General features: G+C 44.1%; 1 protein-coding gene across 6 annotated transcripts in view; it reads left to right on the top strand.

Annotated features, from left to right (window-relative positions):
- Nucleotides 1-14,965, top strand: part of LOC109871646 (zinc finger protein 521-like) — a 150,792-nt gene extending 135,827 nt beyond the window's left edge. For all 6 annotated transcript variants that reach the window (XM_031806541.1, XM_031806543.1, XM_031806542.1 and 3 more), the window contains exon 8: nt 13,122-14,965. In XM_031806541.1, coding sequence (XP_031662401.1) covers nt 13,122-13,151 — 30 coding nt within the window. In that variant the 3' untranslated portion in view covers nt 13,152-14,965. The remainder of the gene's footprint in view (nt 1-13,121) is intronic.
- The last annotated feature ends 9,958 nt before the right edge of the window (nt 14,966-24,923 follow it).

A 24,923-nucleotide genomic window follows, 5' to 3' on the forward strand; every position in this document is an offset into this window, starting at 1 on the left:
TCTGCAACTTTGATAAAGCATGTCATTAACACTGGATGGGAAATGCATTACAGGTTTAACTTACCTGGTCAAATAGATTCACTTTGCAAGTGTCTGATTCTAAACGTGTTTCTACAAATTGCTGTTGAGGCTAGCTGGTCCTCACAGAATCCAATCGCACATTTCCTCATGGATTTATTTTCAAACACTGTATGTACAGTAATTATTAGACACTTCCGTTTCGTAAAGGACATGATACATGACACCAATTGTGTGGCTGTTAAAAGCTAATATTCTAACTGTCTCACTCCAAACAAGTGGTTAAACGTGAGACTGCATTTGTTCCTTGTTGGCATCACAGTTTCAACTCTCACCTTGTGAAGTGCTCAATCTAACAGTAGCCTCAAATTCGCTCCTAGAATTCACTCTGTCACTGAAGTAGCTATAGCAGCAAGGGAGACAGAGGAGTAATGAGTGAGATTTGTATGAGTGAGATTTCTGTGCTGTAGCGTCATCACCTACACCAGTCAAACTCTTGTCCCTAAGTGAAGTGGTTAAATGTGAGAGTAATTGTGTTTAGTTTCTGGGACTGACATGTGGAGCTCCATGGAACCCATCTCCCTCCCAGTGACAGGCTTGGATCCCATCCCCTCTACCCCCCTGCCTCAGTCTAATTAGTCTGTGTAGCCCTGGGCTCATGTCCTACCAAGACCCATCCCCCCATCTACTTCCCAAGATGGCTCCCCTAAGAAAGATCCTTAATTGGGTTCTTAAGTCATAGTCTTCATTTTTAGTGGGGAAAGGCATCTGTGTTTTGTAGCTATCACCTCAGAAATCAGTTTGGATTATTCTCTCTCCCTTTCTCTCCCTTTCTCTCTCCGTTCTTTATCTCCCTCACACACTCAGATACATTCTATTTTTCGCCAGCTCCCTCCCTCTCTCCCTGTTTATCTCTTATCTCCCTTCCTCTCACTTTCTTTCTCTCGCATCCCTCTTCATCTCCATCTCCAACTCTTTCTCTCCACCTCCCTTCTTTCCCTCAACTCTCATCTCTCTTTCTCTATCCCTGTCTTCTCTTCCTCTCCATCTCCTCACTTTCTAGCGCCCCGTCTCTCTCTCTCTCTCTCTCTCTCTCTCTCTCTTTTCCTCTAGTCTCTTCACATAATGAGGCTCCATAATAACCCAGTGGTTGTGCAGTTGTTTTGCTATCTCAGTCAAACAGCAGGATCACCCCATAGTGGGTTTCTAGCACCATTCACTTGTCTACTTAGACAGGGTAATGAGTATCATTTGGAGGAACAAAGCACACTAGCCCTCCAATCGGGTGGTCTGTCTTTTCTCACTACACCTCAGAAGAGAAGGATTTCAAGCAATGTTTTAGGTCTTTTGTACATCCAGCCAGACAATTCCAGCTATTACTCATTTATTACATAGCTATTATACACATAACCACATGCCAGGCTAATAAGACACACACACACACACACGGACACGGACACACAGACAAACACACACCAAAGACTCCCCACCCTAGCCCCAGAGCTGTACTGAATGTCCACGAGTCCCCAGGCACCACACTTCAAACAAGACGGTCGGTTACCAAGGAGACCGTGGTGGTTGTGGCCAAACAGCGGACGAGGTCGGCTCTCCCTACGGCCTGATAAGTGTTGACTGTGGAGAATGCCAGCTGCTAGTTTTATTTATTTATTTGTTTGTATTCTTCATTGGCTAAACTGGCTAGCAGTAAGCCTGGCCTGAGGCCAAACAGGAAGGGATTACACCCCTAGTGGACGTGCCAATAGTGGGGAATAAGGCTCACTCCAAGCAAAGGGGGACTGAGTCAATACTGGCTTGTGTTCGTCAACACACAATCACTACTCAGACGGGACCCAGGGAACGTAGTACTGGGACCGCATGGGCCTGCTCTGTCTGGTCGTAAGGGTGAACTTCACATACACAGGTCATATATGATCAGTTTTGTTACAATAAGTGGAAAACACAATAACACACCCGAGAACACAATGGCTATTTAGTGCTTTGTGGAATGGAATATAATTTGCCCAGTGCTTTGTGTTCGTAGTTCAGATACAGCATGACCCATATATGTGTCTCTTAAAGCAGCCCAGTGTTCATGTTTAAAGGTCAAATGGTTAATGGTCAAAGAGAAATACAAATAGCTTCTTAACAAAGAGCATGAAATAATAAGACTGTCTGTGAGTGGTCTGAGTGGGGAGTGGAGGTTTGCAACTCTGTTTCTTATTGGTCTATTAACTCATGTACCTCCTGGTGGTGTCACCAGACAGGCCAAAACTCCATCAAACCAAAACAGGCCGAAATTTCAGGCGGTGTTTTCAAGCATTTTTATCATAATTTTCACAATTTCACAGTGTTATTCCAACTTCATATTGTGGAAATATATATAAAACATAGGAAATCACATTTTTGACTGCACTGGGCCTTTAACCTGTTATCTGTTCTGAGGCCTGTGAGGTCTTTGTCTCAGCATAGCTCAGCGGCAGCCTGCTCTGCTCTTATGCCTTAATTAAACTCCTGACTGATGACTAGCAGTGTGCTGCGGCTGGATCTCTGTGGTTTGGCGCTCCGCTTGCTCCCCGTGCTCCAGATGCAGCTATGTTAGCAGACTTATGACAGCTACAAGCAGAGCGGTAGTTTCAGCTCACACTGACTAGACATGGGGGGCTAGCCTAGGGCTGTTACGGTGACCGTATTACCGCTACACCGGTAATAGTCAACACACAATCACTACTCAGACGGGATCCGGTCATGAGTCTTGACGGCAGTCAAATACCACGTGATCGTTTAGTCACGGTAATTAGGCTTCTCCAAGCTCTGATGCTGCTGATGGTCATTAGTAGCCTACCAAACTTGTTAACGGCCTGGTACTCAACACTCTATTGTCCCTCTAATCACTCTGACATCAATGTAAATGTAATCGAAAATCTAATCAAACACTTCATGAAAGCCCATGAGCTCATGTTGCGCAACATTTCTATAGGCTATGCAGTATCTTCAATATGCATCTGGGAATTGGAAAGGACACTCGCAGTTTCATCCCCGATTTCTCACACTGTGAGAAAGACCCAATCACATGACGGGCATTGGCTAATAAGAATTTAGCTATCTGAGAGAGCCATGTGAGTGAGAGGTGCTTCGGATCATGCAGCCAGGAGAAGGGAATTATAATTATTATATTCAGCCCAAGAGCACAACGGCCACTGGCCGCAAAAGGCACGGATTATTGTGTTTGTCAAATTGTGAATGAGAGACTGATGAAGTGTGTGCAACCTGCGCAAAAAGAACAAAGCAGAGCACATGCCTTTCATGCAACTTTTTTCAAATCATCAGTACAGTCGCATCTTGCAGCCTTAGAATGTATTAAAAATCAAAACATATAACCCAACTTTTGTATCACAACTAAAGTTGCATGAATAACTCTAAATAAACCATATAGGAGGACCTGTTTCTTTGATAACTGCTCAACACAATGTGTGCACTCCCGCATGTGCGCACTCCCTCAAATCGTTTGGAGAAAATATCCTTTATATTTTATTCAGCTATGTTCAATTGTATTCTTCATACCATAAAATAATGCCACGGAATTCTAAGCACATATTGTTTTCCAAATGCACTAGTGTAGCCCACAGCCATATGGCATAGCCAGATCAGGGCCTAACATGAGGACAACTCGGAGTACTACATTTTCTTCACATTATGTTTCTTTAGACCTGTCTGAAATAAATTATGGATTTATTGTGATGGTGTAGGCTATATTATATAGATTTATTAGACTTTTTAAAATGTAGATGTTCCAAAGGTCTGCATCATTGGATTGTAGGCTATGCGTGGAAGCCAGGCAATACCAATTGTGTTTATGTTAATGAACAGTCAATTACCGTGAGACTTACAGTCATTTGCTTGACAATCACCGGCTGACAAAATGTATTGACTGCCACAGCCCTAGGCTAGCTGCTACTGCTTAGACATGGGGAGGGCTAGCCACTACTGACTAGACATGGGAAGGGCTAGCCACTACTGACTAGACATGCTGGAGGTCTAGCCACTACTGACTAGACATGCTGGAGGTCTAGCCACTACTGACTAGACATTGGGAGGCTAGCTGCTACTGCTTATACATTCTACAGGGCTAGCCGCTACTGACTAGACATGGGAGGGCTAGCTGCTACTGCTTATACATTTTAGAGGGCTAGACGCTACTGACTAGATATGGGAGGGCTAGACGCTACTGACTAGATATGGGGAGGCTAGCTGCTACTGCTTATACATTCTACAGGGCTAGCCGCTACTGACTAGGTATGGGGAGGCTAGCTGCTACTGCTTATACATTCTAGAGGGCTAGCCGCTACTGACTAGACATGGGAGGGCTAGCCGCTACTGATTAGACATGGGGAGGCTAGCTGCTACTTCTTATACATTCTGGAGGGCTAGCCGCTACTGCTTAGACATGGGGGGCTAGCTGCTACTGCTTAGACATGGGAAGGACTAGCCACTACTGACTAGATATGAAGAGGGCTTGCCACTACTGACTAAACGTGGGGAGGACTAGCTGCTATTGCTTAGACATGGGGAGGGCTAGCCACTACTGACTAGACATGGGGAGGCTAGCTGCTACTGAATAGACATGGGGAGGCTAGCTGCTCCTGCTTAGACATGGGGAGGGCTAGCCACTACTGACTAAACATGGGGAGGCTAGCTGCTACTGACTAGACATGGGGAGGGCTTGCTGCTACTAGGGCTGTGGGATGTATGACAATAGCAAAATGGTAGATGTCTTGGATGGAACACTGGTCACTTCAATATTGTTTACATACTGTTTTACCTATTTCATATTTATATACTGTGTTCTTGTCAAGGTCATCCTATTCAACTATTGCTATTCTATCCATGTATTCTTCAGATATACTATATATTCTATCCACATACTGTCCATAATGTTTATACATCCCATCATATATATAACATTTGATTTGATTTTGGATTTGATTTGGATACATGTAGCAGAAGAAATGGGAGTTAGAACTAGAATCTGTAGAATCCCTTGCTCATATGAATGTATGATTTAGAAGAAAGGTTAAGTTCATGTTCATACATTACATGGCCCAAAGTTAATTGTTTGAAAAGCCTGGGTTTTGGCTAGCGGTCGACCGATTATGATTTTTCAACGACGATACCGATTATTGGAGGACCAGAAAAGGCCGATACCGATTAATCGGCCAATTATTTTTTTTTTTACAATAAATACATTTTTTAAATATATAAATGTGTAATAATGACAATTACAACAATACTGAATGAACACTTATTTTAACTTAATAAAATGCATCAATAAAAATCTATTTAGCCTCAAATAAATAATGAAACATGTTCAATTTGGTTTAAATAAATCAAAAAGTGTTGGAGAAGTAAAAGTGCATTATGTGCCATGTAAAAAAGCTAACGTTTGAGTTCCTTGCTCAGAACATGAGAACATATGAAAGTTGGTGGTTCCTTTTAACATGAGACTTCGATATTCCAAGGTAAGAGGTTTTAGGTTGTAGTTAATATAATATTTATAGGACTCTTTCTCTCTATACCATTTGTATTTCATATACCTTTGACTATTGGATGTTCTTATAGGCACTATAGTATTGCCAGTGTAACAGTATAGCTTCCGTCCCTCTCCTCGCCCCTACCTGGGCTCGAACCAGGAACACATCGACAACAGCCACACTCGAAGCAGCGTTACCCATCGCTCCACAAATGCTGCGGCCCTTGCAGAGCAAGGGGAATAACTACTCCAAGTCTCAGAGCGAGTGACGTTTGAAACGCTATTAGCGCACACCAAGCTAACTAGTTAGCCATTTCACATCGGTTACACCAGCTATTAGGCTGATAGGCTTGAAGTCATAAACAGCGCTGTGCTTGCGAAGAGCTGCTGGCAAAACGCACGAAAGTGCTGTTTGAATGAATGCTTACGAGCCTGCTGCTACCTACCATCGCTAAGTCAGACTGCTCTATCAAATCATAGACTTAATTATAACATAATAACACACAGAAATACGATCCTTTGGTCATTAATATGGTCGAATCCAGAAACTATCATTTCGAAAACATAACGTTTATTATTTCAGTGAAATACAGAATCGTTCTGTATTTTATCTAACTGGTGGCATCCCTAAGTCTAAATATTCTTGTTACATTGGACAACCTTCAATGTTATGTCATAATTACGTAACATGTGGGTAAGGGCGCTGTACTGCAGCGCCAGCTGTGCCACCAGAGTCTCTGGGTTCGTGCCCAGGCTCTGTCGTAACCGGCCGCAACCGGGAGGTCCGTGGGGCGACGCACAATTGGCCTAGCGTTGCCCGGGTTAGGGAGGGTTTGGCCGGTAGGGACATCCTTGTCTCATCGCGCACCAGCGACTCCTGTGGCGGGCTGGGCGCAGTGCACGCTAACCAAGGTTGCCAGGTGCACGGTGTTTCCTCCGACACATTGGTGCGGCTGGCTTCCGGGTTGGATGCGCGCTGTGTTAAGAAGCAGTGCGGCTTGGATGGGTTGTGTATCGGAGGACGCATCACTTTCAACCTTCGTCTCTCCCGAGCCTGTACAGGAGTTGAGACAAGATAGTAGCTACTAACAATTGGATACCATGAAATTGGGGAGAAAAAGGGGTCAAATTAATGTTAAAAAACAAAAACAAACAAAAAAATAATTACGTAACATTCTGGCAAATTAGTTCGCAATGAGCCAGGCTGCCCAAACTGTTGCATATACCCTGACTCTGCGTGCAATGAACGCAAGAGAAATGACACAATTTCACCTGGTTAATATTGCCTGCTAACCTGGATTTCTTTAAATATGCAGGTATACTTTTGTGTATTGATTTTAAGAAAGGCATTGGTGTTTATGGTTAGGTACAGTCGTCCAAGCGCAAATGCGCTTTTGTACAATCATCCCCCAGCGTTGCATCGATGATATGCAACGCAGGACACACTAGATAAACCAGTAATATCATCAACCATGTGTAGTTAACTAGTGATTATGGTTGATTGATTTTTTTATAAGATAAGTTTAATGCTAGCTAGCAACTTACCTTGGCTTCTACTGCATTTGCGTAACAGGCAGGCTCCTCGTGGAGTGGAATGAGAGGCAGGTGGTTAGAGCGTTGAACTTGTTAACTGTAAGGTTGCAAGATTGGATCCCCCGAGCTGACAAGGTGAAAATCTGTCGTTCTGCCCCTTAACAAGGCAGTTAACTCACCGTTCCTAGGCCGTCATTGAAAATAAGAATGTGTTCTTAACTGACTTGCCTAGTTAAATAAAGGTATAAAAAAAATACAGATTTCCGATTGTTATGAAAATTTTAAATCGGCCCTAATTAATCGGCCATTCCGATTAATCGGTCGACCTCTAGTTTTGGCGCTTTTCTGTCTTTCATTGTCCGTTGAAATGTAGCAAATCAAATTTACTTGACTTCTCAGTCCTTCTTAACTCCCTAAATTATTCTGTAGTAAATTATTTACTCAGTAGCTAGGTTTCCATCCAATTGGCGACTGATTTTTATGCAAATATTCTAAAATCACATAAAAACAATATGCACATTTTCCCACCAGAGATGTTTCCATCAAATTGACTTGTTGCGGATTAAAGGCTGTGCCCGATGACGTAGTGCAAATAGAAATACCTTTTGCGATTAAATTCCCATGTACCGAATAAAAAATACAAGTTAAATGGGTTTACATCACATTTTCAACTCTACTGATGGGTTTTCTCACAATTTAGTTTTAGTTTTATAGCGTATCTGGTACAACAACTGGCAGATACCGTGTGGGTATAGCCTACCTGATGAGATTATTATGGACAAAACAGCAAGATTCAAATGGCAGCCAAGCATCGATGACCATGTCACCAGAATAAGACCCTCTATATTTAGTGGGAAGGAGCATCAATCTCAGCACCTTGCACTTTCACCACACTGTGAAGTTCATCATAACATGCATGCTTTCCCGAAGAGTCGGTAGTGGGAGGACCACACCACATGTCATCTCGGGACTCCAATTTTATTTCGATATGATGGTTATTATATCACTATTTGCTCATAAAAGCATTTCCACCGACATTTTTCGCATAATTTATTTTACAGACACAAAGATCCCACCATGTCTACCGTATTTTGTGATGTCTACATTTGGAAAGTTTACAGACAAATGTTCTGTTTCCATCAGGCCTGTTGTGACATTTCTATCCAACATACTTTACTCGCATCAAAAGGATGGATGGAAACCTAATTAGTGTTGTGAATTGGTGCTCATAAAACACGAGAACAAATGTTTAACATTTGAAGTATGGCTCTTTGAGGCCTAATGGATCTGATGTTTTTCACCTGGCCTGGCCTAAGTGCTCTGAGTTGCCTGGCCTCACACTTGTATAATATAATTTCTCCTCGACTTTCCCCGAGATTCAGGGGTCCCCCAAGACCCAAGCTTAGAGACTCATTATTGTTCACTCTATCAGCTTTCTGAACACTCTATAAACGCAGAACTCTGGGTAATATAAGACAGGCTACAACCAATAAGAATGACAGTGTCAGATGATTTCTTAGTCCTGATAGAGTTTTGCCGATATGTATTATCAACTAACTACTAGCCAAAGGTTTTGATAGATTTCATAACTATTTCATCACTCTTGACTGTCTGTTTTGGGTCGTTTGTAGATTAGATGTGTAGGAGTAAATGAGAGGTTCAAAATGGCCGCTGATCCGTTTGGCCTTTTCCTCCGCAGAGCTGATGTAACAGGCACACCTCTGTTGCCTTGCCGTACTGGACCGGTGCTATCGATGGTTACCAGAGGAATGGGAAACGACATAAAGAATGATTAGTTAATAAATCAATTCCCCAGCCTGCATCCCTCTCTCCCTCTCACACTCTTTCTCTCACTCTCACTCCCTCTTCTTCTCTCTGTTAAATTCCTAAGACATGTTGCACCTGTTTGCATGGGTACACAGGTCCCCTGCCGGGCATTCTCCCCCCTCTCCTTCCTCTGCCCCCAAGGGCGTTGCAGGGATATGATGTAATCAGATGAAAGAAGGCGGATGGAGGGTTAACAGTGGCAGAGAGCCAGTCGATCAAGGAGAGAGAGGAAGAAGAAGAGGCTTCTCAGACACAGTATTCACTAGGGAGAGAGGCGGGTGCACATTATTGATCAGAGTAAAATTTAATTTAATGGAGAATTGACTACTAAGGGTTTTACCTTAGCTCTGCTGGTAACTGAGGCCTGCAATACAGCCTTATGGTGAAGCCCAGTGAGTGGTTGGGAAGAAGGACAATGGGGGGTAAGGGAGAGGGGAGAATGGGGGTAAGAAAGTTGGGTGATTGGGGGTTGGGGGGAAAGGAGATGGGGTTAGCAAGGAGATGTGGGGTAAGGAGTTTCGGGGATTGGGTCAGTCAATCTGTTATGAATTGTGCATTATGCAGAAATAGCTCTACCATTTCCTGGTTTCCTAATTTCAGTTTGTGACAAAACAAGTACATTAGAGTGTCTAGTTTGAGAAATGGACGCCTCGCAAGTCCTCAACTGGCAGCTTCATTAAATAATACCCGCAAAACACCAGTCTCAATGTCAACAGTGAAGAGGCGACTCCGGGATGCTGGCCTTCTAGGTAGAGTTCCTCTGTCCAGTGTCTGTGTTCTTTTGCCCATCTTAATCTTTTATTTTTATTGGCTAGTTTGAGATATGGATTTTTCTTTGCAACTCTACCTAGAAGGGTAGCATCCTGGAGTCACCTCTTCACGGTTGACGTTGAGACTGGTGTTTTGCGGGTACTATTTAATGAAGCTGCCAGTCTGTTTCTCAAACTAGACATTCAAATGTATTTGTCCTCTTGCTCAGTTGTGCACCGGGGCCTCCCACTCTTTCTATTCTGGTTAGTGCTAGTTTGAGCTGTTCTGTGAAGGGAGTAGTACACAGCGTTGTACAGATCTTCAGTTTCTTGGCAATTTCTCACATGGAATAGCATTCATTTCTCGGGACAAGAATAGACTGACGAGTTTCAGAAGAAAGTACATTTTGAGCCTGTAATTGAACCCAATAATGCTGATTCTCCATATATTCAACTAGTCTAAAGAAGTACTGTTGTATTGCTTCTTTAATCAGCACAACAGTTTTCAACTGTGCTAACGTAATTCTAACGATCAATTAGCCTTTTAAAATTATAAACTTGGATTAGCCATTGGAACATAGGAGTGATGGTTGCTGATAATGGGCCTCTGTACGCCTTTGTAGATATTCCATAAAAAAACTGCTGATTCCAGCTACAATAGTCATTTACAACATTAACAATGTCTACACTGTCACACCCTGACCTTAGAGATCCTTATTTATTCCCTATGTTTGGTTAGGTCAGGGTGTGACTTGGGTGGGAGAATCTGTTTTCTATTTCTTTGTTGTTTTTTCCTAGTGTGGTTCCCAATCAGAGACAGCTGTCTATCGTTCTCTCTGATTGGGGATCCTATATAAGTTATCATTTTCCGTTTGGGTTTTGTGGGGTGTTGTTTTTCGTTTAGTATCTGTGCCTGACGGAACTGTTCGCTTTCGTTTTTGTATTCGTTATTTTTGTTTTGAGTGATTCTTGACAATAAAGATCATGAACACTTTCCACGCTGCGCTTTGGTCCACTCTTCCTTACGACGACGAGCGTTACATACACTGTATTTCTGATCAATTTGATGTTATTTTAATGGACATAAAATGTCTAAGTGACCCCAAAACTTTGAACGGTAGTGCATATTTGGCTGAATTACACTGAGTGAAGAGTTGCACACATTGGCCAGAAACTACTTCAATAATTTTTTTAAATGATGGAGTGGAAATGCAATGACAGAGTTGTTATTTTCCTCTCTCTCTCTCTCTCTCTCTCTCTCTCTCTCTCTTTCTCTCTCTCTCTCTCTCTCTCTCTCTCTCTCTCTCTCTCTCTCTCCCCTCCCCTCCCCTCCCCTCCCTGTGGTCTCCACTGATATACAGACAGAACAGTGTCTCTCTTCCACTCTGTGGAGTTCAATATCCACAGAGGTAAAGGTATCATTTTCTTTTTACCTTTTTTTTTTCTCTCTTTCTTTCTTTTCTTTCTATTTCCCTCCAGCCTGCATGGCTGCCACTGCAACTGAAGTCGTTTAGCACCGTCCTTGAAAAAGCCCTCAGTGAGGAAAAACTCCTGGCATGTTTAAGGAAAAGGTAGAATGCAGTGTGTGTCAGACAGAGCTGAGACGGGGATGGGCGGGGGGTACTCCCCAGGGGGGGGGTATTTTCCCCTGTAATAGCTGTTACGAGCCCTACATTATATCCAAGGAGCTACGTTCCTTTGGGGTCCAGACACACATACACACACACACATACATACATACACACAGACGAGAAAAAAACACACACACTCTCTCCCAACCGCTTTGCTCGCTCCATGTCAATATCCTGCCATTTGAAGTCACATACTGCAGGGGCTTCTGTAAGTCGCCGAGGAGCCGGGCTGACGGGTACTGGGCCGCATTCATTAATAGGGTTGCCGTGCTCCTGTCCCTCCCCAGCAACGCCACGGATGTCTTCACCGGGGTATGAGGGGAGAGGGAGGGGTGGTCGTCCCGTGGGGAGTCTCCTCCCAGACTCACTTAAAGGAGCTTTATTTCACAGAGAGAAGAGAGGGAAGAGAGAGAGAGAGGAGAGGGAAACAGAGGAAAGGCCAGGGCCGGCTCTTTAGAAGCGAGTGCAGGGGCCTCAACGGGGGCCCAGGCGAGCCGAGGCTAACCCTTCCAGGGGTCACACTCCCTCCTGCCCCCCGTCAAACAGCTTATTATCCCACCTGTCGGAAAGTAATCGCTCCGGCTGAAAGGAAAGGTGTCGAGGTGTTTAAATGCTTTGTATGTAGGCACCTGAAAGGGCAAAGAGGGAGGGGTGGAGGGGAGTAATGGACGAGGCCTAGCCTGCCTGAGGGATGCTGCTATGTTGATAAGACTGAAGGTGACTGTAGTCAGTACATTGCTAAACTCACCTTCATGGCTAAGGCTGTAGGAGTCACAACCTTTCATGGCTCAGGCTCTTTCCATGTTGTTTATTCAAAGATATTTCAGTCTTACCCAGAGTAAGCGTTTGTGTATGTGTGTGTGTTTGAATGTCAGTGTTCTTTGTGTGTATAATCGGTGTCAGTGCGTGCTGATGAGTGTGTGAAAGGTGTGTCTTGTCTGTGCCAGTGTAGAGAGTCCAAGGCCGTGTTTTTAACAGGGTGCAGCAAGTGGGGCATGTGGTTTGCATTAAAGGGATTAGCAGTCACTTCAAAAGATGACCTGGATTCAGCCCACCAGGGACTCCAGTTACACCCCCCCTGGTCCACACTCCCTCCCTTTAAAAAAAACCTAGCTGGCACAGCTGTCCCCGCTACAACCACTCTCTCTCACCAAACCGGCGTGTGCGTGCATGCGTGTGTAAAGATATTCAAACATCCTCAGAAATCCTGAACTTATTTTTCTGTAGTATATGACATTTCTCTAATTGCTGCATCTGAATCCCAAGTGTAATTGACCTGTTGTTATTCTACGGTAGTTACACTTCCAGTACACATTATGTAAACATGTCTATTAATATGGGGATTCATATATTCCATCATGGGTATTACATGGTAACTGTTGTTTCCATGGCCACAGTCATTGGTCTGATGTTGGCATTGTTGGTTGGGGATTGAGATGTTGGAGGGAGGGAGGGAGGCATTGTCAGCTGACATGCCAGTAGGGGACTTAACCATATTTAATTCCAGGACATATTGATCCATATAACTATTGACTGCTGCTCGGTTTTGATTGGATTTGGGTAATGCAAACGCCACATAAACCCACAACATGACATTCACCACTCACAACACTACGTCAATCACTAACCATCTAAAAAGCAATGGTGAATTCTACAGTATTAAAGTCTGCCTTGATGTTGAAAATTATTTATTTATTTTAGGTTATGAAAGTGTTCGAATTCAAACTTGCTAAATGGAAAAAATGTTGAATTAAATAAAATGTCCTTGTGTTGAATTTGATATTGATTCAGTAATTTCATTGCTTTCTTTCTCTCTCGGTTATTCCTCCATTTCAGAACCACATGTTGACTCAGCACAGCAGTTAACCAGGCAGATTATCAGTGGACCTGAGGAGGAGAGGAGAACCATACGGCGAGGAGGAGAATCATGTCTGACCCGGTCGGTCCTCCAGCCACCTTCAGTGCAATATCCCACTGGCTCTTTTGCACTGAACTTTGGATTCAGTTCACATCGGGAAGAAACATGTCACACAAAAAGAAAAAAGACGGATGAAAGACAGAGGGGTGAAAAAAGACGGATGAAAGACAGAGGGGTGAAAAAAGACGGATGAAAGACAGAGGGGTGAAAAAAGGACAGAAAAACTTAGCTCTGGTCTTTGACTGGTTGTTATTTCAACAAAACTGGCCAACTATCTTTGTAAATAGAAATTGTTCATGTGTTGCTTAATAACTTCAGCTATATTGCAGTCTTATACAGTATTTGCCATTGTACAGTTCTGAACCGTTTGTCCCCAAAAAAAGAACTAGAAAAAAATGACAATGCCACTGTCAGTCAGAAGAGGTGGAATTCATCAACAATGTGTTGGTGAAACAGGGTGCCAATGTGGGGGTATTATTATGTAGGGAACAGGAAGTTGTGGTATGGTCAGTCAGGACCCTTTTCATCAGTGCCCATTTCCTGTATGTGGACACTATCCTGACCTGGTCACTCGTTACTGAAGTGGGTAGCGGGGTGCTTGATCACCAAACCTGACATTGTGACATCACGGGTCTTATTCCAACATGGCTGTCCTTCTAGAAGACCAGCTGAGGACTGAATGGTGCATTTAATCTGGTCCTCCTGCCTGTGCAAGTTCGAATGAAAGGAGGAGAAAAAAAGAAGGAAAAACAGGATAGGGTTCTGATATATGCAAAAGCAGTGACACAGATTTGGAAAGGCCAGCTAGCTCCTCTGGTTGGCACGGGAACAGAGGCATCGTGAACCCCCTGTGTCTCCTAGAGCATTATGGGGGGGGGGGGGGGGATCTCCAGCCCACTGATTTAAACCTGTACAATTCTGTTATTAATGTTTACTGCTCGTTCAAGCCTGGAGATTACTGGAATTTTTTTCTTCTCGTTTTTGTTAGCTCTTTGTATTTTAGATTTTTTTTGCAATGGGGAAGACATCCATTTTGATTTGGGGTTGTTGTGGAGACTATACATGTATTACGTCTCTCTGTAGGGATGTGCTTATGAAACTTATGTCCTGGGCTCTCCTGAAGAGTTCCCAACTTATCCCCTTCCTTCCTCGTTTCCTGCGGTATCCCATTGCTCTGCTCTCTGCTCAAGCTGGAAGCCATTGTGGCGTTATTATACACCAATATAAATCAATCTGTTACAGATGTAGGATCTTAATTTGACCAGTTTTACAGCAGGAAAATCATTCCGCAGCAACAGGAAATGTGAATTATTGTGTGGATTATAATTCTTTACCATTTTTGTAGCAGTTGATACATTTTTTGGTGAGGAAAAATCTATTCAAAATCAAGACAAAATCAAGACAAACTTTAGAAGCCTTTTTAAATCTCGAGTACATTACAAGATTTCATTTCCTGATATGCAGGACATTTCCTGCAACAACAAGGTGATTAAATTAAGATCCCACATCTGTAAATGTTTTTGCATTCATTGAACCTGAGATGCACTTTTGTATGAAACTTTAATGTTTTGACCTTTTGATTGAGAATTGTTCATACTCAGTTTACAGGAAACTAACCACCATCTCCTGCTGCAGCAAAAGGACAGTTCTCTTCTCTGATGTTATTCAAATGTTATTGTACAAATATGGAGTTCTGTATTTGGCAGACCTCATTTTTGTGTTGCACATGTGATAAAATATTAAACATGTATGAGAAAACGGCTCCTACGGCCCTTCATTTGTGTGTTCGTGTGTTTGTGTGTATGTGCATTTGTGTGTTTGTGCTCACGTGTGTGTGTGTGTGTGTGTGTGTGGATCAATTCATTTGATTAAGTAACAAGATGGGCCCTTGACAGCATGAACGTGATCATCTTCAAAACCTTACTTTGGATTTTTGGTTTTAAATCAAATTGCTTCCTTTTAGCCTAGTTAGACCTTTGTTTAACTAGGCAAGTCAGTAAAGAACCAATTCTTATTTACAATGACAGCCTACCGGGGAACAGGTTAACTGCCTTGTTCAGGGGCAGAACGGCAGATTTTTACCTTGTCAGCTCAGGGATTTCGATCCAGCAACCTTTCAGTTATTGACCCAATGCGCTAACCACTAGGCTACCTGCCTTTCCCCTGGTTCCACTGGGGCTTCTGCCTAACGAACAGCTGAGGATCTTAAGGGAGGTCTGTGTTATTAATGACTCCATTACCCATCACCCTGTGCGGTCCCATTCCACACACCCTCGCACCAGGCCTATTAGGGAGCTTGCAGCTCTCCAGGGGACCACTGGAAGGAAATTATGTCTGCACTGAATGGGACAAAGCCCCATATAGAAACATCTGTCTGTCTTTACAGATGAATCCTCATAACAATGAGATGAAAAACAGAAAGTCGAAAAAATAACTGTTATGACCAGGGACATGAGTCTGTCATGAAAAAGTATACATTTGACTAAGATGTTGATAGTACTTGGGGTGGGATTCTGAAATACGTTTTGCTATGTTTTCAATAGGATGATCAATGCCACTTTTTTTCAAACCAAAATTAAGATTTGAAATATATCGATTAAAGAAGTCAGCGCTTGGGAATATTAATTTGTACATCGTATACTGTTTCTCCTGCTTGTTGTTTTTATATATCAATACAAGAAAATATATAAACACATAGCACCTCCCTCTGGTCTGTCTGTAGGATGGTTGACTGCTCGCAGAAACAATCTTGTCCAGACAAGACTATTGATCACGATGGCGAAAAATTTCACTTTATCTGTGCACGTCAAGGACAATTACTTACACTGGATTCTCCTTCACCGTAACCTAATGAACACATATTCGTATTGCTGATCAGGTATCTGGTTTGTATTACCCGATATAGAGGTTTTATCTGCCTTTTTTTTTGACCTCTCTTCATTGTGCTTTTCTGACTGACAAATCTTTCCCAATTGAAATGGAATCCCACCACATTCCAAATGCAGAAATGGAATGGAATAGGTCTTCCCACCAGTGTTACAACAGATGTAGACTAACGGTGAAATGCTTACGAGTTAAAAGGTAAAAAAAAAAATCTAAATAGAAATAGTGACACGAGGAAATAGCACAGTGAATAACAATAACATGGCAATATATAAGGAGTACCAGTACCAGTACCGAGTCGATGTGCAGGGGTATGAGGTCATTGAGGTAGCTATGTACAGTATATGTAGGGAGGGTTAAAGTGACAAGGCAACGGGATAGATAATACACGGTAGCAGCAGCGGGTGGAAATTTGATGAGCTATTTAGCAGTCTTATGACTTGAGGATAGAAGCTGTTTAGAGTCCTGTTGGTTCCAGACTTGCCGTGCGGCAGCAGAGAGAACAGTCTAAGGCTTCTGTGGCTGGAGTCTTGGATTCTTTTTTGGGCCTTCCTCTGACTGTCAAGCCGAACGCAAGCTGGGCAGCCATTAAACAACTTTGCTTGCGTCTTCTCATGCCAGCCACTTTTAATAAGCTTCAAGGGCATTCTAAACGGGTCCAGAACTTTGCGTTGCCAGAGATGGACTGGCCCACATCATCTATTACGTTAAATTGGGTGGCGGCCTCCAGCTCATATTTATGATTTAATTAAATTCACTTGTGAGGCGTATCATCGGAACCACTGTGGCCTCCCTTTCGCCCGCCAGCCTCAGCAATGAAAAACAGAAACGCACATGTGCACTTACGCACATGCACTCTCTCACACACACACAAACACACAAATGAATACAAGAATGTGTTTTTCTGTCTCCTGCCCAAGAGTGAGACTTTGTGGGCGCTTTGGCAAGGGCACTCTCAGGGGCTCGTTTAAAAGCTATATAATTACACAGATCCCAGTCGTCTCCGACAGCAAGTGCTGGACCATATGGCCTGCATGGCCTCTACAGAGACTGCTTTACTGGGCTGATCCTCCATAATATGTCTGCACACATGTACTGTGCCTCTAGAAAGTATTCACACTCCTTTTTTTACAGCCTGAATTTAAAATAACACATACACACAACAACCCATAATCCAAAAAAATTATGTACTAATGAATTAAAAATGAAAAGCTGAAAAGTATTCAACCCCTTTGTTATGGCAAGCCTAAATGAGTTCATGATCGTACAAGTCACATAATAAATTGCATGGACTCTGTGTCCAATAATAGTGTTTAACTTCCTTCTTGCTTACCAAGAAGACGTGTTACAGTTTTGACTTAAATTTGCTTGAAATTCTAATGCAAGACCTGAAAATGTGTCACACCCTGACCTTAGAGAGCCTTTTTATGTCTCTATTTGGTTTGGTTTGGTGTGATTTGGGTGGGTATTCTATGTTCTGTTTTCTATGTTTTTGTATTTCTATGTTTTGGCCGGCTATGGTTCTCAATCAGGGACAGCTGTCTATCGTTGCCTCTGACTGGGAATCATACTTAGACAGCATTTTCCCCTTCTGTCATGGTGGAAAGTTGTCTTTGTTAGGGGTCCTATAGCCCTTGTAAGCTTCACGGTCGTTTTTGTAATTTCTTGTTTTGTCGGTGACATTTTAACAAATAAAAGAAAATGTACGCTTAAACCGCTGCACCTTGGTCTTCCTTGAACGACGGACGTGACAGAACTTCCCACCAGCAAAGGAATAAGCAACGTGGCCAGGAGGAGCAGGGATCCTGGGCCCGGGAGAAGAGAGAGTGGAGGACATCTTGGACATGGGAGCAGGTTATGGCAGGGGACAAGACCCTGCCATGGAAACAGGCGGAAGTAGCGAGGGAAGAACGACAACGATACCAGGAGTCACGGCAGCGAAGCAGGCACGAGAGGCAGCCTCCAAAACATTTTTTTGGGGGGAACACGGTGAGATTGGCTGAGTCATGTTGGAGACCTGAGCCAACTCCCCGTGCTTACCGTGGGGAGAAGCGTGGTACTGGTCAGGCACCGTGTTATGCGGTGGAGTGCACGGTGTCTCCAGTGCGCGTTCACAGCCGGGTGCGCTACATCCCAGCTCCCTGCATCTGCCGGGCTAGGGTGAGCATCCAGCCAGGGTGGATGGTGCCGGCTCAGCACGCCTGGTCTCCAGTGCGTCTCTTCGGCCTAAGATATCCTGCGCCGGCTCTGCGCACTGTGTCTCCGGTGCGTCTGCACAGCCCAGTGCGTCCTGTGCCAGTGCCCCGCATTTGCAGGGTGAAGATAACCATCCAGCAGCTCCCAGAACCAAGCCTCTTGTATGTCTCCCCAGCCTGGTGAGCCCTGTGGCAGCTCCATGCACCAGGCTGCCCATATATCTCCTCGCTCCAGTGATGATCCATGGCACGAAGCCTCCAGTGATGACCCATGGCACGAAGCCTCCAGTGATGATCCATGGCACGATGCCTACAGTGATGATCCATGGCAAGAAGCCTCCAGTGATGATCCATGGCACGAAGCCTCCAGTGATGATCCATGGCACGAAGCCTCCAGTGATGATCCATGGCACGAAGCCTCCAGTGATGATCCATGGCACGAAGCCTCCAGTGATGACCCATGGCAAGAAGCCTCCAGTGATGATCCATGGCAAGAAGCCTTCAGTGATGATCCATGGCACGAAGCCTCCAGTGATGATCCATGGCACGAAGCCTCCAGTGACGATCCATGGCACGAAGCCTCCAGTGATGATCCATGGCACGAAGCCTCCAGTGATGATCCATGGCACGAAGCCTCCAGTGACCCATGGCACGAAGCCTCCAGTGATGACCCATGGCACGAAGCCTCCAGTGTGGAGTCATGGCCCGAAGCCTCCAATGACGACCTCCAGTCCGGAGCCTCCAGCGACGGTCTCCAGTCCGGAGCCCCAGAGACGGTCCCCAGTCCGGGGCCCGCAACGAGGGTTCCCAGTCCGGGGCCCGCAACGAGGGTTCCCAGTCCGGGGCCTGCAACGAGGGTCCCCAGTCCGGGGCCCGCAGCGAGGGTCCCCAGTCCGGGGCCCGCAACGAGGGTGCCCAGTCCGGGGCCCGCAACGAGGGTGCCCAGTCTGGGGCTCGCAACGAGGGTTCCCAATCCGGGGTCGGCGATGAGGGTCCCCGCACCAGACGCACCACCAAAGTGGGGTGAGCTAGAGTTGGAGCGGGGTCTATGTCCCGCACCAGAGCCGCAAACGCGGATAGATGCCCACCCTGACCCTCCCCTACAGGTTCAGGTTTTGCGGCCGGAGTCCGCACCTTTGGGGGGGGCGGGGGGTACTGTCACGCCCTGACCTTTAGAGAGCCTTTTTATGTCTCTATTTGGTTTGGTTAGGGTGTGATTTGGGTGGGCATTCTATGTTCTGTTTTCTATGTTTTTGTATTTCTATGTTTTGGCCCCGGTATGGTTCCCAATCAGGGACAGCTGTCTATCATTGTCTCTGATTGGGAATCATACTTAGGTAACCTTTTTCCCTTCTGTCAACTTGGGAAGTTGTCTTTGTTAGGGGCACTATAGCCTTTGTAAGTTTCACCGTCGTTTTTGTTATTTCTTGCTTTGTTGCTGACATTTTTACAAATAAAAGAAAATGTACGCTCACAACGCTGCACCTTTGTCTCATTCCGACGACGGCCGTGACAAAATGGTTGTCTATCAATGATAAACAACGAACTTGACAGAGCATGAAGAATTTGGAAAAGAATAATGGGCAAATGTTGCACAATCCATCCAAAGCTCTTAGAGACTTACCCAGAAAGACTCACAGCTGTAATCACTACCAAATGTGATTCTAACATGTATTGACTCGGGAGGTTGAATACTTGTCTAATCAAGATATATTAGTGTTATATTTTTTATGAATGTTTTACAAATGTTAGAAATCCATTTGAATCCCACTTTGTAATGCAACAAAATGTGGAAAAGGTCAAGGGGTGTGAATACTTTCTGAAGGCACCGTACTGTACTTTCAGAACAAGAAGAATCAGCAGGAGAAGCTCTCTAGTCTGTTGACCTCTACTGCCACAGGCGCACTGTAGTGTATGATTCATGAAAGAATAATGAAACCTAGTTGGGTATGTATCCAGCATGCTGAAAAAGCACTGTTTTGTCTCTGCAAAAAACACAAACACCAAACATCAGCATGGAACTCTTTCTTTGTGCTCCCTTAGCATCTCCTTACTGTCGTTTCTTCTTCTTTTGTGGAAGAAAAATTATTTTGTGAAAACTGACCAGGGTTTAGGCTGAGCATTCCTCTCACTGAAGGGGACCTGGGAGACCTCTTATGGCATTCAATATGTGCGCCCAAGCGTGAGATCCAGATCCATTTGGCCAGGGAATCCGTGGGGACAGTCTAGGGTAACCCAATCTCTCACACTGCTCCCTAACTCTCCTGCTCCCTCGCCCAGAGAGCCATCTTTTCACTCCAAAACTGTGTCAGCAAAATGGACGTCATTGACTCTCCATGTCCAATTGAATCTGGGAGAAAAGGGGCCTCCTTTGTTATTTTTTTCCCAATTCACTGTATTTTCATTTCCACTTCTTTCTCTGGTGAATGTTTTGTGTCAAACTTGATATGTCTAGTAATATACTTTATATTTTAGTGTGTGTGGCCCATATAGAAAAGAATCACGAAAATCAAATGAGAATATTTAATGGCATAATATGATTATTTGTAATAAGTAATCTACTAAGTATTTGGTAAGATTCTGTTTGTTTAGCCTTGTACATGTATGTCAGTGGTGTATTTGTATACGTGTTAACTTACATGACTTATGTGACAAACACAATTGAATACATGACTGTGATCATTTTCCTACATAAAGTGCTGCTTGAAAGTATGTGAACCCTACAGGGCTGGTCATGATTTTCCTATAAATATATTAAAATAAAGATATAAAATCCTTATCTAAACCCCAATTTGTAATAAAGACATTCCAAGTAAATGACAGAAACAAAAAAAATTATATATTTTAATTGTTTATATAACAAAAGTGGTTTATTTAACAGAAACTCAGATTTGATGTGTGCAAAAATGTGTGAAACCCTTCAGTCGATAGCTTGTGGCACCTCCATTAGCAGCGATAACTTGGAGTAAACATCTCCTGTAGCCAGTAATCAGTCTCTGACATCTGTTTTTAGGGATTGTTTCCCACTCCTCCTTGCAGAACTTCTTACAGCCAATTGAGTGAGGTTTGAGCTTCTACACCTGCATTGCTTGCTGTTTGGGGTTTTAGGCTGGGTTTCTGTACAGCACTTTGAGATATCAGCTGATGTACGAAGGGCTATATAAATACATTTGATTTTATTTTATTTTATTTGAGTAGTGTCTGGCATGAACTGCCCGCTTCAGGTCCTGCCACAGCATCTCGATTGGATTTAGGTCAGGATTTTGACTTGGCCAATCCAAAAACTAATCTTCTTTCTCCTGAGCCATTCTTTGGTAGATTTACATGAATGGTTTGGGTCGCTGTCTTGTTGGACGACCCATTTTCGGCCCAGCTTTAGCTCCTTGACTGATGGTCTGACGTTCTGTTCCAGAATCTCCTGGTTTACCTCAGAATTCATGGTTCCCTTAATGATGCGGAGTCATCCAGGTCCAGAGGAGGAAAAGTAGTAAGAGATCTTGACATTCCCACCACCATGCTTGACTGTTGGGATAAGGTTCTTTGGGTGGTAGGCGGTGTTGGGTTTTCGCCAAACATAGTGGTATAGATTGTGATCAAAAAGGTCAATTTTGGACTCATCGGTCCAGGGAATGGTCTGGCAAAGACGGGCAGTTTGGTTATTTTCTGACTGCAGAGGCTTCTTCCTAGCAACCCTCCCATGAATGGCATTTCAATTCAGTGTTCTTCTTATTGTTAATGCATGCACAGTTACCTGAGATGCAGCAAGGGAGGTCTGCACATCTCTAGATGTTATGTTTGGGATGACTTTTACCTGATTTATTATTGTTCTTATGGCTCTTGGGGATTTTTAGGAAGGGCGTTTACTTCTAGGCAGAGGTGCAGCCATTTTAAATGCTCTCCATTTGCAAACTATTCCCCTTACAGTTGGACTGATGGAGCTTACATCTTTTTGAGATGATTTTATAGCCTTCCCCAGACTGATGTGCTCTCACGACCCTCGTCCTGACGTCCTCTGAGATCTCCTTTCCTCTCAGCAGAGTGTGCTTTGGCTGGGTAATACAAAACTGACCAGGTTTCTTATCTCTATTTATCAGAGTCCCGCCCAAACTCTTTCCTAATGATCTCTCCTTTGATTGGTTCATTTGGTACCCAATTATTTACCCACCTGATTCTACTTACCTACTTGATTTAACCAATGCAACTTGGGGTTCACTTATTTTTGCACCTGAACTAATTCTTTTTTTATTTTGTTTTTCTACTACAAGCTTGATTTCCTCTACACCAACATATGGTATTGGTAAATATAAACCTGTTATGTCAGATCAAAAAGACTGGTTCTGATTATTGAAGATTTCATGGTTAAAACAAATAAAGGGGTTCACAGACTTTCAAGCAGCACTGTATATATGGTATGACGTTTGAGCATAGCCGCAGGAAGTAGGGGTGCTGAGCATCCCCTGGAAAATAAAATAATAATTATATATATATATATATATATATATATACACACACTAGTATTAGCGGACCGATTTAGACATCGGTAGCAAGGGCAAAAAAATAATTTTTGAATGTCCGCTGTGGCAAAAAAAGGTGGTTGTATAATTAAGAACAGTATCTTGCAGAATTCTATAGTTGGAATTGTAAGAGTTGTTGCCTCGTCCCCTTTTCTGCGACTGAAATCAACCACTTGTTATGCAGTATTAATTTACCATCCTTGCAAACCACTTAATGTAAATGTACATTACTGTATTGTACATAGGCTGGTCGTCTAGGTTTGTACCTGCAGACCTTCCATCACCATGAAGACAAAAACGCACAATACACTAATTGAGTACATTGAGACATCAGGAGTTTTGTGATGTGATGATGTAGCTCAGTTGGAAGAGCATGGTGCTTGCAATGCTATAGTTGTGGGTTCAATTCCCACAGGGAAGTTTCATTTGCAAAGTATTTCAAGAAACTGGGAAAAAAACAGGTATATCAAGCAAGTGTTCTTATACTCCACAATAATTATCGAATTAACTGTTTTCTACAGATAATAATCAGACTCAAATACATTTAGTTAAACAATTTCACGAAAGTAGTGCACTGAGTCTTTACTAGTCCTGTATTAGCAGACGTCTTCAGCGCAGGCAAAACATTTGAATCTGCATCCCCAAATCACAGCCCCACCCTACCCCCAAACTACTTCCCGCCACTACGCATTTGAAACATAATATGTGAATTATATGAGTCATCTATTAATAGTATAAGAAAATGATATGTTCTGACAATGTGACCTCTACAAAATAAATGCTTGCCTTAAAGATTACACATTGTTTTTGGAAGTCAACATGTAAAACACCATGAGAATACTATAACATAAAATACAATACTTGTGTATAAATGTTCATTTTCAGGTATACATTTCTATGGTTAAAAAACAGAAGGCTGAGCAACACTTCCTACTGAACAGTTGATTTCACTACAGCTTTCCCTTGGGTCTCCCAGCCAGGGTGTTAACCAGGCCTTGCTTAGCTTCGATATTTGTCATTGACTATGGCCAATGTTGTAACGGTTTTCTAGGTGTGAAAGAGAGTCGGACCAAAATGCAGCGTGTAGATTGCGATCCATGTTTAATGAACAAACGTAAAACACGAATCAATTATAAACACTACAAAACAAAGAACATAACGAAAACCGAAACAGCCTATACTAGTGTAAACTAACACAGAGACAGGAACAAGGACAATCACCCACAAAACCCAACACAAAACAGGCTACCTAAATATGGTTCCCAATCAGACACAATGACCAACACCTGCCTCTGATTGAGAACCATATCAGGCCAAACATAGACAAACCAGACACACAACATAGAATGCCCACCCAGCTCACGTCCTGACCAACACTAAAACAAGGAAAACACATACGAACGATGGTCAGACCGTGACAGAACCCCCCCCCCCCCCCAAGGTGCGGACTCCGAACGCACAACCTAAACCTATAGGGGAGGGTCTGGGTGGGCATCTGTCCGCGGTGGCGGCTCTGGCGCTGGACGTGGACCCCACTCCATAGTTGTCTTAGTCCACCTCCTTAGCGTCCCTTGAGTGGCGACCCTCGCCGCTAACCTTGGCCTAGGAAACCTAACAACGGGCCCCACTGGACTGAGGGGCAGCTCGGGACTGAGGGGTAGCTCGGGACTGAGGGGTAGCTCGGGACTGAGGGGTAGCTCGGGACTGAGGGGTAGCTCGGGACTGAGGGGTAGCTCGGGACTGAGGGGTAGCTCGGGACTGAGGGGTAGCTCGGGAGTGAGGGGTAGCTCAGGAGTGAGAGGAAGCTCAGGAGTGAGAGGAAGCTCAGGCAGGTTGATGGATCTACCAGATCCTGGCTGGCTGGTGGTTTCGGCAGATCCTGGCTAACTGGCGGATCCTGGCCGACCCTGGCCGACTGGCGGATCCTGGCCGACCCTGGCCGACTGGCGGATCCTGGCCGACCCTGGCCGACCGGCGGATCCTGGCCGACTGGCGGATCTGGCGGATCCTGGCCGACCTGGCGGATCCTGGCCGACTGGCGGATCCTGGCCAACTGGCGGATCCTGGCCGACTGGCGGATCCTGGCTGACTGGCAGATCTGGCAGATCCCGGCTGACTGGCGGATCCC

This window comes from Oncorhynchus kisutch, linkage group LG27 (genome assembly GCF_002021735.2).
Source record: "Oncorhynchus kisutch isolate 150728-3 linkage group LG27, Okis_V2, whole genome shotgun sequence".
NCBI classification, from domain to species: Eukaryota; Metazoa; Chordata; class Actinopteri; order Salmoniformes; family Salmonidae; genus Oncorhynchus; species Oncorhynchus kisutch.